The 17,642-nt window shown below is 46.5% G+C and overlaps 1 protein-coding gene across 1 annotated transcript; it reads right to left on the minus strand.

Moving 5' to 3' along the window:
• Nucleotides 1-537: 537 nt before the first annotated feature.
• Nucleotides 538-1,427, minus strand: LOC126533508 (very long chain fatty acid elongase AAEL008004-like). The gene has a single exon (XM_050180679.3). It carries the CDS (start codon nt 1,414-1,416, stop codon nt 571-573), a length of 846 nt encoding a protein of 281 aa, XP_050036636.2. The 5' UTR covers nt 1,417-1,427; the 3' UTR covers nt 538-570.
• Nucleotides 1,428-17,642: the final 16,215 nt, after the last annotated feature.

Raw genomic sequence — 17,642 nt, forward strand, 5'->3', positions numbered from 1 at the left:
CGAACTCGGCGGTAACCAGGCATAGGAAGCTTGAGAGGCATCAATAGTGTAATGCGACAGTTTTCAGGAGCATGAAGCGTTCAGCATCAGGAGCACGGATTGTAAAGCATTCACCTTGCTACTTCGTGGCGCTTAGCATTCATGCGAAAACAGTGCCACCATATATATTGACTCTACTGGCCCGCCGATACGGTACAAGAGCTCCACTCCCGTCTTCGTCACTCACACAGGTTACTACTAACATATATATATAGATATTTAATTGCAACCATCGAATCTCCTACAACGGCGAAATCCCACGCTGTCACTATCATGAAATTAAATATGACAGATTATACTTAAATCTAAAGGAATGCACATATGTGGCGTAGTATTATTTTTCGGGAATATGACACTTCCCCCCCCCTTCCCCCCCCCCAAGCCAGAAAACTATTTTGCAACCACGCAGTTGCAACCGCGAGCGGAAAAAGAAATCACTTTTTCAACAAGCATTGTAACATACATATATATATTCTCTGAGAGGAAACAAGAAACAAAGAAAGTTCGTTTTTTTTTTTGCTAGGAGTGGATTCACTGAACCTTGGTCTTGGAGGCGTTATGCGACGCTGCCTTTTTTTTCCTGTCGTTGTAGTTCTTCAAGTAAAAGTTGCGAAACATGACGAGAAAGAAGAGTGCCTGGGGCAGGCCGATGTACACGTGCGCCAGTGGGTATCCGCACTCAAACAACAGCGGCAAGAACACGTGCGCCATGAGCACAACGAACTGGAACATCTGCAGCTGGGTGAGGTACCTCTTCCACCAGAGGTGCTTGCGGACCGCGGGACCCAGCAAGGAGAGGAAGTAGTACGAGTACATCACTCCGTGCACGAAGCTGTTGAAGATCAGGGCCAAGGCGATGTGCCCGTCGGCTCCGTACGCGAGCCCGTACCAGCCATTGAAGACCACCAAGGCGTGGTGGACTACGTGCAGCACGGAAATGTTGGACTCCTTCTTGCGCAGCACGAAGAACGCAGTGTCCAGAAAGTCCGCGATCCTCACCCACTCGTACCACCAGCAGTGCGTGAGGAAGGTCATGGTCATTTCGTCGCGCGCGTCGTAGTCGATGCCCTGGCACACAAAGTTGTAGCCGCCGCCCAAGTAGCTCCTCCTCAGGTAGGCCACCATGAAGTACCAGTTGAGCACCACCATGGCGGCGTTGTAGATCGCAATCGTCGGCTTGAGGTTATCGTACGGCTTGCGGCCCTGCATGAAGCGGGGCCCGGCCACCTTGACGACATACACGTAGGCGCAGAGTAGCCCCACGATGAACGGCTTGTTGCCCACTAGGGCCCAGCCCTCCGTTCGGGGGTCCCGCCGCAGGAACACTGTCTCCGCCGTCGAATTCAAGGTGACGGCCGCCGTGCCCGAGTTCTCCATCGCGTCTTCGGCGTTCGCGAGCCCGTTCTGCAACCGAAATGAACCATCCGCTGCCCAGAAACACTGTGACCTTGATTCGCAAGGGAGCCCCAGTGCCATTCCTCTATCTGTCTGTCTCTCCCTCACACCCCTACCTGTTTTCTTTTCGGCCGGGCCAAGGCGAGGCGCGCGCGCAGATGCTGAGTGAGGGCGAGCTTGGTTGGAAAGGGCCGGAACGGGGTATCATCTCCCACCACGCGTGCCTTGGGAGCCCTCGTTCGTCGAGACAGCTCGGAACACGCTTTAAGTTATACATGGTAGCTTTCTCCTCACGCGCATGGACACAACGTAAACACGGCACGCGATATTGGAGGTGAAATACGCGCCATACGCGCTGTCTTTCTCGCGCTGGTTTCCTACAGAACCGGTGTGATGCAGTAAGATGAAACTTTAGCTCTCCTTGCTAGACTCCATGCGGAACAGCTCCTCGGCATTCCGGGCGAGTTGTCTGGCCGAGATAACGGCTCCCGCAAAGCTTTCGTTGGGTTTCCTTTCTTCGCTGTTTCTTTTTTCTTATTATTCGCGAACCACCGCGACCGAAGGCTTCCGTACAGTCAGAGTTATGTTTCTTGGGTTTCCTAGCGAACCGGTGTGATGCAATAAGAGGAAGCTTTTGCTTGGGCTTTTCTTCGACGCCAACTGCTCAAATAGATGTAAAACGCATAAATGAGAGATATGTCTGCCGCACGGAACGCGTAAACCGCTCCCATCTCGCTACCGACACATCCACATTGAAATCACCGGCAACGAAAAAAAAAAAAGAGGTAGTGTCATCGTAGCTAATTCACGCAAAGTGAGTAGCCATGAACCTTACAGGACGATGAGTCATTGCATTTTTTGCTTGCTTACGGGAGTATGAGCCTTTGCTCATGGGGGTATGAGCCACTGATGATGATATTTCTCTACATGCTGTTCTGCATGTTATATGCGTGATTAGAAACACTTCAAGCGCTGTTCGGTTCCCTTTGCTGAGAGCTTGTAACCTCTGACTTACGGGGCTATGAGGCACTGCAATGCATTTGTTGCTTGCTTACGGCAGCATGAATGCTTACGGAGGTATGAGCCATCGATGTTGATAGTTTTTGTTCACGGAGAACAAAAATGCACGGAACTGCAGCCTTATCGAGCTTCGCAGTAAACGCGAAACAGTGCGTTGGGCTTGTAGCGTTACTTCTTTTTCAGAGGATACGTGCGCGAAATATGGAGTGAGATTCACTACTCACAATATTGGAATTGTCTTTGTTCTTCACTATCACTTCTACATGACCGTAAAGACATGCTACACTTTCACTGAGGGAGTACGAGCAAAAAGACCGTATACTTTTGCTCCGCTTGCGTTTACTCTTCTAACACAATATATTACAAATCACAACCACATTCTTCCTCTAACAGATTGCAAAATAGAGGAACATGGACATGTCTCAAGTGAAAAGAAGTTTTTATTGCTTATTATTCAGGTTTCACCGGACGGCAGAAATGGAAATTCAACAAAAAAATATCCTGGCATGTTTCAAAGTCTGTCCACTTCGAAACGACTCATTTGAGTTCCTGCTTTGCACGCTGTTACCGACTAGAGGAAAAGCGAGGGACAGATAAGCAAAAAAAGAAAAAAAAGAAAAAGATAATAATAGTGCAGGGATAGCCAGAGTGGACAAACTCCAAGAGCAATGACCGCTAACAGCTGCAAGCGCTCGTATATGGTCAGCAGTCATTTTCGAGAAGTTGGTCATTGTGGCCTTGAAGATCTATTAGTACTAAGGACAACTTCCCGAGACATTTTCCTCCAAGAGCAGCCTGTCATCCAAGCGGCTAATACTGAGCTCCTGGAGCCGAGCGGGGAGCGTCAGGTGTACGAGTGTCCAGCCTCCGTAGATCTAACGAGACGCGTCGGCCTAGAAACGACAGGATGGTTGCTAATGCATTTTGATGACTTGGATATGTTTGTCAGGCGACCCAAGACAGCACCCTGTCCTCTAACGTCTTATTATGCTGGCGTTCCCGTGCAGTAAACTCAGTTCTGAAGGGACGCGCGTCGTAACATGCGGTAGTGTTGCTTACGTTTAACATATGTAACGTATGTCTCCTACGTATGTAAGCCTAGATACGCTATTCCAAACTGCCTGTTTAGAATATAGTTTCACTGTGCACATATTGTTAGTATTCCCACAATCACTAGAGTCAAAAGTGTGACCTGTTCTTTTAGTTGCAAGTTGTCACGACAACGGAGTTGTAATTCCCTCCGCCTGCCCCAAAGAAATACGCAATCGAGTATGGCCGATGACGAAATATTTGCCAAGAATGGTAATCAGGAGGCGTTTATTACCACCAACTGCGGGCGCCTATACCACTGCAAAGGACAGATGTTGGGTGGTGACTGCAATCCTTTGCTCACCACATGATACATCTACGCTGGAGTTCAACTGGTTTCACCAACGCCCTCTTGTGTTCTCTAGACCCTCAATTGGGACTTCGCCTGCCACCAGGACTCTTCTCTTTTTTTCTCTTGATGTCACTCGCCCCTTTCGCAACGTGCTAATACTTGCTTCTCCCGGTACTCGGTACGATATTTGCTTTATTATTTATAAATAAATCATTAATTAATAGTGACTAATTCATAAATAAATAATAAATAATTTATGTAGAATTCTAGCGCCTCTTCATCTCCGTAATCACCGTGTCTCTGACGTGGACTCTATGTATATTTGTGGCAACGCTACGGCAAACCTAGGCCTTAGTTTTGCAGAGACAAATTGTGAATTATGAATAAGTATATGGTATCATTTCAACAGCAAGTCATATTCATATTCAAGCAATGTAAATACCTATGCGTATATACTGGGTGTCCCACGTAACATTGTAATCCGTCGTGTGTGCGCACACACACACACACACACACACACACACACACACACACACACACACACACACACACACACACACACACACACACACACACACACCACACACACACACACACGTAAAAAAGGTGGTCGAGATCTCTCTGGAGCAAACACATTGGCGTGTTTTCCTCAGAGCAACCCCTCCCATACTCGCACACACGCACAGACTTACGCGCAAGATGCACGCACAGACATATAGGTATAAAGGCTTGTTCTAATAGAAAAGAAAGGTGTTCTGACATTCAAGGAATGGGTACCACTATCAAACACAAAACAAAAGTTGCCTCTTGAGAATAACAGCTTACGCACATGCTTTTGTATGCGACGGTCAGAAAGGCGTTCGAGTTCTTTTTCATGGATTCGTAAGATCTTTCGTTGGTCTTCAAGGCCCAAGAGGGCTGCGTAAGTTTTAGACTGTGCAAAGTCTATTTAAGGTAGCTTTGATGAAGCATCAAGATACATATACTTAAAAATGGTAATTAGCTCAAATCTGCTCACGCACTCAAAATGGGCGATTCTGATATCAGTCTCAGTCAAAGACAACATTTATGCTCCAGCGACGTATGTCTGCACTGTTTGTCGGGGGTGGTGGCATTGTAGACCTGGTAGGTGGTAATATAAAATTCTATTCAAATATTGAATTCGATCCATTACAACAAAGAATCCACGTAAGACTCGATGAACTATGGGAGAAGCAAGATGTGCTGAGGCAAATAAGGACAAAAAAAAATACGTTGGGTAGGCCCTATCGGAGATGCGGCAATGCAGAAATGACATATAACCAAATGCCCGAGTTCCATTTGTTCGCGCAATAGAAAGATTACATGCTTAACTTATGATACAGCTAGTGAGGGTCCGATGCTACGGTCTAGTCTTGCAATCTTGACCGCTTCCATATCTGTAGTGGGCGTGCTGTGGTCGAAGGTGGTTGATTCGAATTCGAACATTTTTTTGTCTTGCTTCTAGAGTATCTTCAGGTCAGTGCTGAACGGCATCAATACAGAACGCAGGAGGGAGGGGGGTGGGTGACATCGGTGGTCAAGCGTTCAATTTACGAAAGAAATTTCTCGTATAAACAAGCGTACTCCCTGCCTAACTGTGCCTCCCTGAATGCCGACCGAGCCCGACGCCAAATTTAGGTCAGATTGCGCCATGCGTAGCGCGACAAAGGTGCCATCTGTGCGCTTGACACAAACATGATCTAGTAGCGGTTTTTTTCCCTCTAAACAACGATACCAAAGTAAGGCGCGTGGGCAGTATGGTTGAAAAAATATAAGCGTTAATATCATACCACATTTTCGCTACATGTTGTTTTAGCAAGTCATCCACTATGCAAACCGAACTGAAAGACGTTTCAGTTGAGAAAGCAAGCATGTTACCACATTATTCTAGAGGCAACGACAAACAGCTGCTCAGAACGCAGCACTCCATTTGAAATACTGCTTGGCATGTCATTTTAAGTCGACCAACCTTGAAAAATACCTTGAAAAATAAAGAATATCAGGGAGGGCTGTGCGGCGAGTTGATTTTGCGCCTTAGTAAACTTTCTGTTAATCCTAATTTACCAGCTCTTTTTCAGATTTGGCAAGGTGAAGATATGAAAGAATTCCTCGGACGATCGAGCTAATAACTCGAGGATAGAACTTGTACAAACGTGCTTGTCTCTTTCTTTCTCTCTCTATTATATATTCGGGCTCTTAGCTTTCTGGCGGGATCAGCTTTATTTCGCCTCCTCTCCTTATTCACCTAACCTTTGATAGGATTGGGGAAGAAGCGGAGAGTTAGGTGAGCACTCCCCTACCACACATCTTTGCGCATGCAACTTTTCGCGCGTCCCACACCGATTGCGCTCGTATCCCGACACCCCTGACCAACCTCCCGTGGGGTCAGTCTGGAGCGTCGAGTATCTGTTGTCTTCTGTTGTCTCCCTCCTCGCCCCTTTCCCCACCACCTTCCCGCAACCCAACCCCTGCTCAGGTAGCTTCGCCGTTACGTAGCCCAGACGCGTTTGCCACGCGTCTCTTTCCGTGGCGCCAGCAAGGGAAGTGTTTGTATGTGTTTGCTGTCGGTGTATGACATCCTGCGCAGGGAAAGCGCTACCATATATTTTTTGGTAGGTGTCTGCGTGAAATGCCCGTCTCTGTCATTTGCTCCTGAGTGTTAGTTTACTGGGCAGTGATCTTTTTGTTCCTGTCGTCCACAATTCCCACCGGGACGTGGTCTGATAGCTATTACAGGCTGTAACGTTTTTCTGCTTTTTTGCTTCGTTTATTCAGTGTCCTTCGATAGACACTGGTTTAATGATTGTGGCGCGTCCGTTCCCCTAGCCGGCTCCCAGAGGAGACGTGATGGAAGCAAGACGCGTGTATACATATATATTTTCGCACTCCCTTCATGCCCGAATTAACTTCGTATATTAGGTATTCTTATCTTTGTAATGCTATTACAGCTATCGCTTCGTTTTCCATTTGTTGTTTCCTCTATGTGTCGTAAAACAGCAGGACCCGCCTCCTTCTTGATTAGGTCAAGTGCTCCTTTTCTTGCCGTCGTTTACTGTACAGTGCTGTTTCACCTCTTAGCGGGCTACGTCATGTGGCGAGGACTTTGAGGTACTATCCTCTGTCTGGCGCTGATCGGAAGACCGACGAAGGCAGTGAAATAGTCAACGCCACGTCCGAGTCTAATCTGTTTCCGTGGGCCATCAACGCCATAGTAGCAACAGCTGCCACCGCTTCTGCAGCTTTATTTATTTATAATTATTATTACGAAATTACAAGCTCGAACTCTTCATCAATCCAATAAACAAAAAAAAAAACCCGTCGAGTCTGCTTCTGTTGCAGCAGCGCTCACCATTTTTCAGGAAGGGTCATCAAGGATACCTTTCATCTTGGCCACAGCTTGAAATAAGAAGCATCTTTACGGCCGTACCAGTAGCTGAAATTCTCTTGACCCAATTGCTGCATAGCACTGAGAGTGCTGATATCCGAGCGACAATGTCCTTCCCCTGCAGCGCTTCTGGAGGGTTAGCGTTCACAACGCGTCTTTCTGTGTGAATGTCGCAGCATTCCACTACGATGGGCTCGGTCGTTTCCGAACTTCGGCGATAGCAAACGTGTGCCTCACCCTGCTGCGATAATTTGATTCAGGATGTTTTTATCCCTTAGCGGGCAGCTCGGGCAACAATAGCGATGCACTACCGTGTTTGTTTTCCTAATTGGTTTGCCCAATGTTTTGCTATTCGTCTTTGTTATTCTCCATGAACTGCTTTGCTTCCATCCTATGTATTCATCTTTCCGTCTTTGTTTTTTTTGAAGACTCCAGGTTTACTATATGGACTTACGGTTACCCTGTACTGTACTTGGTTCGCAACTTGCTTGACCTTTTTGTCCATTCAGTGGGTACGTTTTGCGCCACGTCCCCACTCAGGATGGTCACAGCCTTTGAAGCACTCCAATTCAATTCAATTTCAATTTCAATTCTATTCAATTAACTTCGCGTCGCGTTGCTAGGTTGACGTTGTGCCACATGACAAAAGATCAGGTGCCCGAGGGCGGACATCCTATCCTTTTGAAACATGAACTTTTTTGTTAATCGGGAGGTTTTCTTGAGTAACATGATTCGAGAGAGACATATCGTTAAGTGCCTAGCTCCATATCGTCTTTCTTGATCTTGGAAGAAAACGTGGAATGTTATGTTCTTTTGTTCTAAGCAGACAGCAACAACAGAAATGAAAAGTCATTTCATATTTTTTTTAATTTATCGCCAGATTTTGCCATGCGGTGACCAACACCGATTCCACGAGTGTCAAGTCAGCCGGTGCACTTGGATGTTTTCAGGTAAATCTGTGCAAATATTAGCCACATCCTTCTCTTTAAAGCATCTTAAGTATACTTCTTTTTTTGCACTACGGGAAGTTGGCTATTAAAGAATTCCTGGAGTAGCAGCCTTCTCTAAGCACGAAGCTGCCATACCAAGGAACTTTAGAGGAGCTGAACAACGTTATGATGCGTTTCGGGGATCCCCGCAGCCTCCAGCCAACCAATTTCCAAACTGTTAACCTTCGTTTAATATGCATAATGCTCATACATACACGCTACATGTATAAGACATTTTTACAAGAAGAATCGACTGACTTCTTTCATGGTTATGGTTGATTGTATGGTTGACAGACCATTTCCGTCGCCTCAAAGCAACAACGGGGCTTGAAGAAGCGGTCCCGTGGAAAGCTGTGGTTTACGTTATGACAACTGGCCTGCTTTACGTTCACCTTATTCTAAGTAATGGGTTGTCTTTGCAGTCGTCCCCACTAGAATGTGGGCACCACGGAAGACCGTTGTGACCATCGAACCGCGGTCTATGGCCACCGCGTATGTGGCCATCGTGTACACTGAACAACTGTAGTTAGAGCTCGTCATGCCTCTGTAATTATTGCAAAAAGCTGCTTCTTTGCTTTTATTTGCATCACGATTCTAATTACTTCGTGGCGCAAACGGAAACCACAATCAAACCTGACGCATGCGAGGGGTGACATTGTAGAAGACAAGCCGAGGGCGCAAGGCACCGCAGCCCGCACATCAATATAATAATAATAATAATAATAATAATAATAATAATAATAATAATAATAATAAAGAAACTAAGTGTTGTTCGGCATAGATGCAGTCGCACAGTGATAGCTGAATATATGCACTTGCACTAAACTAGCCTTATGGGATAGTTCAGGTGTTTTGCTTTGCAATTTGCGCCTTTAGATGGTGTGAGAATTTGAGGCCACGATGACACAGCAGTACTCGCGGTTCGCGAATGACACAGCGGAATAAAATAATGCAATTAATAGCCTCAGCAACGCCATACATCCCTAACAAATTGTTAGACATTTCTGAAGCGTTGTCACCACACAATTTACCTGTAGTGCCTTTGCACCGGTACCGCTTGCTGTTACGCGTTCTATTAGGAAGTCTTAGAGGACCGTTGCGGCTTAGCGTTACCGCTGGAATACTGGTCTCCCGCCTGCTTTTCCAAGCGCTAGTTCATCCGAGCTTTCCTCGCCGAGGACCTTCGAGGTGCGGAATACCTATGATAACTAAAAACTGGCAGTCATTCGTTGCAATAAAGGCAAGTCGTAGCGGTTAGATAAAGCAGCCTAATATAACACGAGTGACGTCTCAGAAAAAGGGCTAACATCAACGTTATTGGGGCCTTTCGTGTGACAGATTGCCTCGAGACTACGACTTAACGAAAGCGAAATAAGTAAAATTAGATTAGACTCACCTCAGCGCAAAGCTTGGGCTTGCTTTTGTCATGCACTTTGTAATATTACTTCGGCGTAAAGAGCAGAGAGATCCTATTACGAGAAGCAGGTGACCATGAAACGTGAGATAAGCGCGTGCGATGTACCTGCCAGCTGGGTTTATTCGTGTGACGCGGCAAATTACGGCAATCGAATGTTTTTATAATAAGAGCAGACTGGCGGGTGGGGAGTCTAAGTTGAAGCCACCCAACAGCGCTCTCAAATTCTACCCATCCACAGCGTCTCGCCAGGGGTTTTTCATAATTAAATACCGTCTTTTGCACGAAAGATTCAGCTCCTGCCAAAATAAGGACTGTTACTCAAAATGCAGTAATTAGTTGCCGGATGTAAGACGTGGCGTTACTTGAAAGGGCCAAAATTACATCTGGCGTTTCACGATGGTCTACTGGAAACAAGATAGCTGCACAAGTTTTCTACGAGTCGGAATTCTCGCACGTTACAATAATACGTCGAGGCAAGCGGTAGGTTGCAAAAATAAAAAAAAAATGAGAGAGTAAAAAGCTAGATTGCCATGTTTAGCGCAGAGTTAACAGGCCACCTAATTCGTCTGTGGGAGGGCCCGTACTCATGTTTCATGTAATATTGCACGCCGCGGAGACTCACGTTTCCCCTAATGGTCTACACGAAAAGAAATACAAGAGAGATATGGTTACGTATAACTGCCCTGACTGGTCACGTAACTGTTGATAAATATGGGAAGTGGACTTCATCTCTCAATTCTTCTTTTTAAAAGCAATGCCTGTCATGGCGAGTTAGCCTTGTTTTCTTTGTAGAATAGGTTCCTGGTCTCTTTCGTGGGCCGATTCTGGAGATTGTGTTATCGAAAAGTGTGCGCCGATCCCGAAGGTGGCTCTGGCACCAGTGCTTCAGGTGGTAGCGGCACCGGCACTACCGGTGGTACCACCAGGCGCTACCAGTTGTACCAGAGGTACCAGTGGCATCGCTACCATCGCGACACACTTCATCACCACCGGTACCAGCATGCGGTGGTACCGATGGGGAGGGAACGTCCTCGCAATCTCTCCTCGTGACAAACATAGGATTTTGAGTCGCTGTCGGTGACATACATGCTGTGCCTTTCGTAGAAGACCCAGACGTGGTCATTTGAGAAGCTGCGGGCCTGATAATAAATGCTACGGTTGATACACCTCATTCTGTCCCCCAACTCACTCGGGAAGACATTCTTTGTTCGACGTCAACTGGAGGGTAAATCACCTTCGAAGTTTTCGTTTCTTCTTGCTTATTTTCAGGCTAAATTGCTCCGATGCTCGAAATTTCATTTCATACATGTGTTGGTTAAAACAATCTTATTCTACGTCCACAACGTGTCACCCACAATGCATTTTTTGCCGTCGTCGTGCCTTCATCCCTGGAACAGAGGTTCCATTTTTCTTGGTGGACGGCATTGCTTTCTTTCGATCGACACTATCATTTGCTTCTTCATTTCTCTCTACAGAATTAAACGATGCCAAACTCTCAGTTGGAATTAAGTTTGACGAAGCCTCTCCGGTTATTATCGTTCATCGCAGGTACGCCAATCAAAGAGGTGATTTGGGGCATTCAGATCTCTGTACGTCATTGTGCAAAAACGCTGCCGAAATGGCAGAATTGTTAATCCGCGCAAAGACAAATTGTGGCCCGTGGCTAAGAGACAAAACAGAACGGCTCTTCCGGCAGAAGAGCAGCGAAGATAGGGCAGAAAAGAAAGCAGGAAGGATCTTCTTGAGATCCACTTCCTCAGCAAAGTAAAGAAAGGGAGAAAACTTTCCCGGTGTTTTTGGGACGTTGTTCAAAGCACCACCGGCTTCGTTCTTTATTGCTCTGTGCCCTTACGCTGATATCCTGACGCAATTCGGGCTGAATCGAGATCGACCCTACCCGGGACCACCCCGTGGCAAGTCGACTTCCCTAACGTCGTTCGAGACTCCATCTGGTCCCCGTGACTTGGCCTATCGTATGCACAGTGGAAAGGACATAACACGGCGCGCCCGTCGTTCGTTCCGGACTGTTGCCTTGGGGAAACTTGTAAGTGTCGCACTCCTTTCTATTCCCTCCTTTCCAGACGCTGGTCTGCAGATCGTCTCACAATGCAACTGGGCTGGCTTTCTTATGCCCTGTTCCGGTGCCTCATTGCGGCGCTGTATAGACGCCGGACATGGCCACCGTGGCTGTGCATCGAGATCGACAGCCCCGATGGTGCTTAAAACCCCGTTTGCTAATGGCGCGCCTGGTTCCCCCGGGACGTAATTACGCGCCTCTATCATTCTCGGAGCAGCAGAGTGCGAGCTTGACTTGCAGCTCTCTTTTTCTTTTATTATCTTGCTATTTGTGCCCGCGTGTGTGGGTGCTGTGTGTGTGTGCGCACGTATCTGCGAGTCGTCGCTTAAAGCCTCACATGTCTAGTATTCTCTCTTCCGCAGGACTGCAGAGTGAGGGTAATGTCATGAGGTATGCCTGCATCAAAGTGATCATATCTGGGGGGGCGGGGCGGAGGGGGGATGATTTCACGAGCGCTCACCGGCTAACGCCATTGGAAGGGAATGTGACAACAGGAAATTGCACACCACTCGACTTTCTGTATCTATCACAGGCTCTGTATCAAGCTTGCCTCCGAACAAGTATTATAATTACGACGTTTGCTGGAATATTTAGTTTTCGTACTATATGGGTGCGAATGTATTATGAGTATTTTGGGTTAAATACACTTTACAAGCAAGGTTACGAAAGTGCATTTGTAATGTACCGATGTATAATTCAGCTCTCATTGTGTTTATTGTGCTCAACCGGAGTGATTTATCGATAATCTGGTTCATAGACTAACTTATATATTTAGTCTATATAGAATAACCCAGCGGTTTAATACTTCCCTTGTCACTACGTCTACAGCTGCAGAGCTCGCTACCCTCCGCGACACGCTTCATTTGATAAGTGTTGAAAGGGCGAGAAAATGGGCAGTCTTCTGCGATTCAAAGCCGGCCTTGCAATTTGTGCAATCGTTTCTCCGACATGGAACTCATGATCAGCTCACGCGCGAAATCATGAAACTTGTCCATCACTTAGGAGAAAAAGGCCTTGATATGTCTTTTCAGTGGATAGCAGGTCATTGCGGTATCATTGGAAATGATGAGGAAGATTAGGCAGCTCGGACGTCAAACCAAGAAGACCGCTGCGTCTCCATTCCTCTCTCAAGGACCGACGCCGCGAGACAACTTCGCAATCTAGCTCGCAAGATCTCCTTAGCAGAGTGGAATACCGTACATACAAGGCGCACAAGACTGCATAGTCTAAACCCCTCAGTTCAACTCAGACCTCTGGCCGGTCTGCACCGACGCGAAGCGTCTCTTCTGTGTCGGTTGTGGCTTGAAGTTGCCTTCAGGAATGCATACTAAGCCCTAATTTGAATGGGTGACAGTCCTACATGTGATGTTTGCGGATGCGAGGAGAACATTGACCACTTATTGTGCCGTTGTCCTCGATTTCAAGCTCAAAGACAATCTTTGTCCAACGCATTGACGAAATTTGATGATCGTCCTCTGAGGGAACAGACAGTACTAGAGCACCGCCCCCACCGATCATCGGCTCACGAGGCAGTGAAGGCACTTTTGTGCTTTCTCAGAACGCCTGGTTTGCGAGAGCGGCTTTAACTCAAGTACTGTCCGTACACGTATCTACACCTTCCCTCTCCCTTCTCTATCTTCCCTTTCTTCCTTCCCCCAGCGTAGGGTAGCTGACCAGACCCTTGACTGGTTAACATCCTTGCTTTCCTGTATTCCCCTCTCTCTCTCTCTCTAGTAATTCCAACTAATTATAAATATTGACAATTTTCGTTGCCAGCCTTTAGTCAACCTTTGGTAGCGAAAGGCGCAGACGGAAAAGGTAAAAGGTATCACAGAAGTAGATAGAAGAGGTACTGGTATCTACCACTAAGTTCTTCATAATTTTCTGATTGCTGATACTTATGTTATATCCTTTTTTTGTACATATGCGACTTAGAAATAGTCAAAGACACTATACTGGTTTTTGAGCGAATGCTGTGCTTGGTGAGCAGGTCATGTGGTGTCAGCCGGAGGATCGTTTTGCCACGATCGCTTCTTTTGTGAAACAGGAACACACTTCGTTACGACGGCGGACCTCTCCAATGGCCTCTTACAGAATTAAATTTGAATCGCCCTTCAAATTATAGGCAGGATGTGTTTTGTTATCTATCTCATTCTCTTACGTGGCACTTTGCTTCGATCTGTGCAACATAAAATTTGAGTTGCCCCTTACATTCCGCCTTACGTTTCTTAGAAAAATTTTCGTATACCTTGATTTAGGGGCATGTTCGAGAGGCCTAAGGGGTCTTAATTCGATGTCTACGACTATGACGTGTCTCATTATCATGTCTTGGTTTTGACTCGTAAGATTCCAGAATTATTTATTGATGCGAAAGCCTCAAGCGCCCCATTGAGCGAGAAAGCGAACGGGAACACTTGCTGCCGCGATGGCGCGCCAGGTGTTGCGTGAGGTGAGGGTGCATCGCCGAGACGCCACGTCATCAGCGCGCCTCCACGGAGCAGACGCGGCGATGCAATGGCGTTGGGCGAGGAGGGTTATCGACGGCGAGGCCTTCGCGTGGCGCGCACGTGTGGGTACCGCCGCCTCGAATCTCGCATGCTGGCGCGCGGTCCGTAGCTCTCTCTCTCTCTCTCTCTCTCTCACCCCCGCTGGGCTTAGCTGCTGCGCGCACTAGCCGGCCTTGGTGGTTGCTGCTGCTGCTTTTTCGGTCACTTGTCGCACAGGGGGTTGGTGGCATGCGGCGTCCTCGATTTCTCAGCAATATCGTCGAAATGATTCCGCTCTACAGCCAACATATTGATGTAAAAAGTGCACTAAAAAATAACCAGCACCAATTTAATCGCGAATCTCGACAGCACGCCCCGCAGCAAAGCTCGTAAACATCGCTACTGGCAGCGCTAAACTGGAAGGACTGTTCAGCGGTATTCAGGTGGGCCTTAATGCTTTAGCATTCACCACTGATAAGAAGCGCTTAGGTGTCCTCGGATATTTTTATCGAATATTTGTCAATAAACAAGTGGCATAGAGAGCACATTAGGCCAGACCACATAGCCGCCACATTTGATCGCTCACACGCACATGCTTGGCATGTGGGGAGACAGGTTGAGAAATCAGGTGCCGGTGTTGTGCGTCCCTTCTGCGACAGATTTGTGCTAAGTTAGCGGCCATAAGCAAAGTTATGCTGGTGCACTATTATACGTACTCAGAGAGACACTGCTAGAAAAGATTAGAGCGCCAGATAAAAGGTTAGATTTCATCATCGGCTCTACGTTCCCGAGCCCTAAACTAGAGATGCAACGTTTCTGGAATTATGAGTTTGAGGGGGAAAAAGCATTTTTTTCTGTTTCTTGCGAGCTATTGCATAAAATGTGCGATAAACTAGAACTCCTGTAAAAGTAAAGATAGCCACTATTTATTATTCCAGCCATAAAAGAAATTCTTAACTACATGCGATAATTACACAGAGAAAGTGAATACAATGGCATGCACACCTTTTCTTTTACATGTAAGATTTCGAATATTTCAGAAAAATGGTCACTCAGTGCCCGGGTCACTCTCGCTGGAGACACTCGCATTAGAATCGATCACGGATGGTTTACATTCAGATTCGATTGGGCGTTGACGAGCTTCCGAACACGTTCACTAGTGAACCTGTTGGGAAAGGCTGTTATGAACATATCCAAACAAAATCAATCCAGCTTCGTTCACAAATGGCAGATGAAGGCATCGGCAGCAGAGTTGAAACCATAGCTGTCGACGGCTGTATTACGCCACGCTTGAGAGCTACGCCACATTTTCGACGCGGAACTGAACGCATATAATGAAGCCACTTGAAAACGGCGCGGTCATTTTCTTGCGGTCGATCGACTTCGCTTCTTGAATCGTATGCTGCACAAGCAGAGAATGACCACTATTAATTTATCGAGACATTTTACTGCTTTTGTTTTCATTTTCTCTGTGCTTGAAAAAAGAACGGTAAAACAATATTCTTTTCTTTCTCAGCCTTTCCGATGCTTTTCTCTGCCCGTACATCTCTACACCCGCCACGGTTGAAAGAGGCTTTGGCGTTGCTCCGCTAAGCCCGAGTGAGAGGGATAAAAGCGCGTATTTCAACTGGGCGAGATGCAAGAACACCCGGATGCCGTGCATTGGGGGCGTGTTAACGAAACACGTGGGGTCAAAATTATAGCGGAGTTTCCAACTACAGCGAGCTGCACAGTTATATCATAGTTTTGCTGCGCAATACCTAAGCATCTAGTTTTTAATTTTTAACCTTCACGAGTAGAGGGATATGATGCAACAATTGCCACATTCATCCCAGCTGAGTGCGTGGGTGAGGCGTCTGCGTCACTGTCGCAGCTTTGGTTCCATAGCGTACGGCAGGGTAGAGAGCAATAACAGCATGAGCACGATGATGGTGTCGCCTAGACTGTATTTTTACGTACTGAACACTAAGTTTATGTATTCCAGGAAGAAGAATGATGGAATTAGTATTAGGAAAGTTCAGTACCTGTGTACTTTGATCTGTGGCGTTATTAATAAGAAAATTTCAGCCAGTAGCAACTGACGCGAGAATAATCACGGAGTAACCGTCGATTATTCCTAAAGAATATGGAGAGCCGCGCAGCTGCGCAGAAGTATTCGAGCATTGTGAAAAAAAATCGGTTGAGTTTATAGCTATTTTGGTCGCATCCGAGAAGAGTGAAACAACTAGAGGAGTCTTTTCTTTTTTTCCCCTACCGTGTGCTAAGCCATACATGCAATTGCCACTCTTTATTTAGGCAAATATATATTCCCGTACGTGATAAAAGGTCGTCGTAAGCATATTCTCTTTAGCCTCTGGTTTTGATCATTGTTCAGCCTAAATACACAGCCTTCATCGTGTGATTTCCCGCGCACACAGACTTTCTTTTTTAACTCCCACTATACGAATTCCTTTCTTTATTCTGTGTTCAAGCATAAACTGGCTGATAGAGTATTAAGACGACACCATTTAGTTTTGCGTTATGAGATTTTTAACTATCACGTAAAGTTATTATACTTTGAGCTTATTCCGAATCCGTCTTTAGCCCTTCGCTATGGCTGATAAATTTTTGGGCCGCGTGCATATTGCCTATCTGTCAAACGGCGACAGGCAAATCGGGAGCGGCCCGAAATATTTCGACCAATCATGGATGGCTAATGCGGATTTGGAATAAACTCTGAGTGGAATAGAGAGAGAGAGAGAGAGAGAGAGAGAAAGGCAAAGGAATGAGAGGGAGGTTAACCAGAGATTATCTCCGGTTGGCTACCCTGTACTGGGGGAGGGGCAAGGGGATGCAATAGGTGAGAAAGAAAGAAGGATAAAAAAAGGGAAAAAAACCTAAGCACACACACGCACGTTTACGTTAATAAGTTTACCTTATCGCGACTGGGGCAGCAAGACGCGCCGTAATGGACGACTCTGAAATTATTTCGACCCCTCCAGTTCTTTGCTGTCCTCATAAATCTAGCCTTACCAGAATAGGTTATTCATTCCGTCCCATCTGAAACGTGTACACTGCGCTCAGAAATCTAACCCGAGACATCGATCGCGCAAAGCAACAGAACTTCCATTGTCAGAGTCAGGAGGCACCAGGTGGGAAAAAAGGCGTTGTGGTAAAAAAGGTTTAATGCAGTCGAAATCTTGAAGCAAACCTTGTTTCATCACTTTTCCTATATAGTCGTGCACGAACATGAGTTGAACACTTCGCACTGTGTTTGAATCCTGATGCGTAAAGGATAACCTTGAAACAAGTTTACCCCGGCGGCCGTCCTTAGGACGCAATCTATTTTATCTCTTGGTAGCGTTCCAAGCTTTGCAATTGCACGAGCCACTTCTTTATGCGTGGCTCACGCTAAGCACGTACCAGTCTGGCCGGTTCTCTTTGCATACGTAT

This window comes from Dermacentor andersoni, chromosome 7 (assembly GCF_023375885.2).
Source record: "Dermacentor andersoni chromosome 7, qqDerAnde1_hic_scaffold, whole genome shotgun sequence".
NCBI classification, from domain to species: Eukaryota; Metazoa; Arthropoda; class Arachnida; order Ixodida; family Ixodidae; genus Dermacentor; species Dermacentor andersoni.

Coding starts and splice junctions, on each gene's coding strand:
- LOC126533508 (XM_050180679.3), bottom strand. CDS start 1,416: ATGGAGAACTCGGGCACGGCGGCCGTCACCTTGAATTCGACGGCGGAG.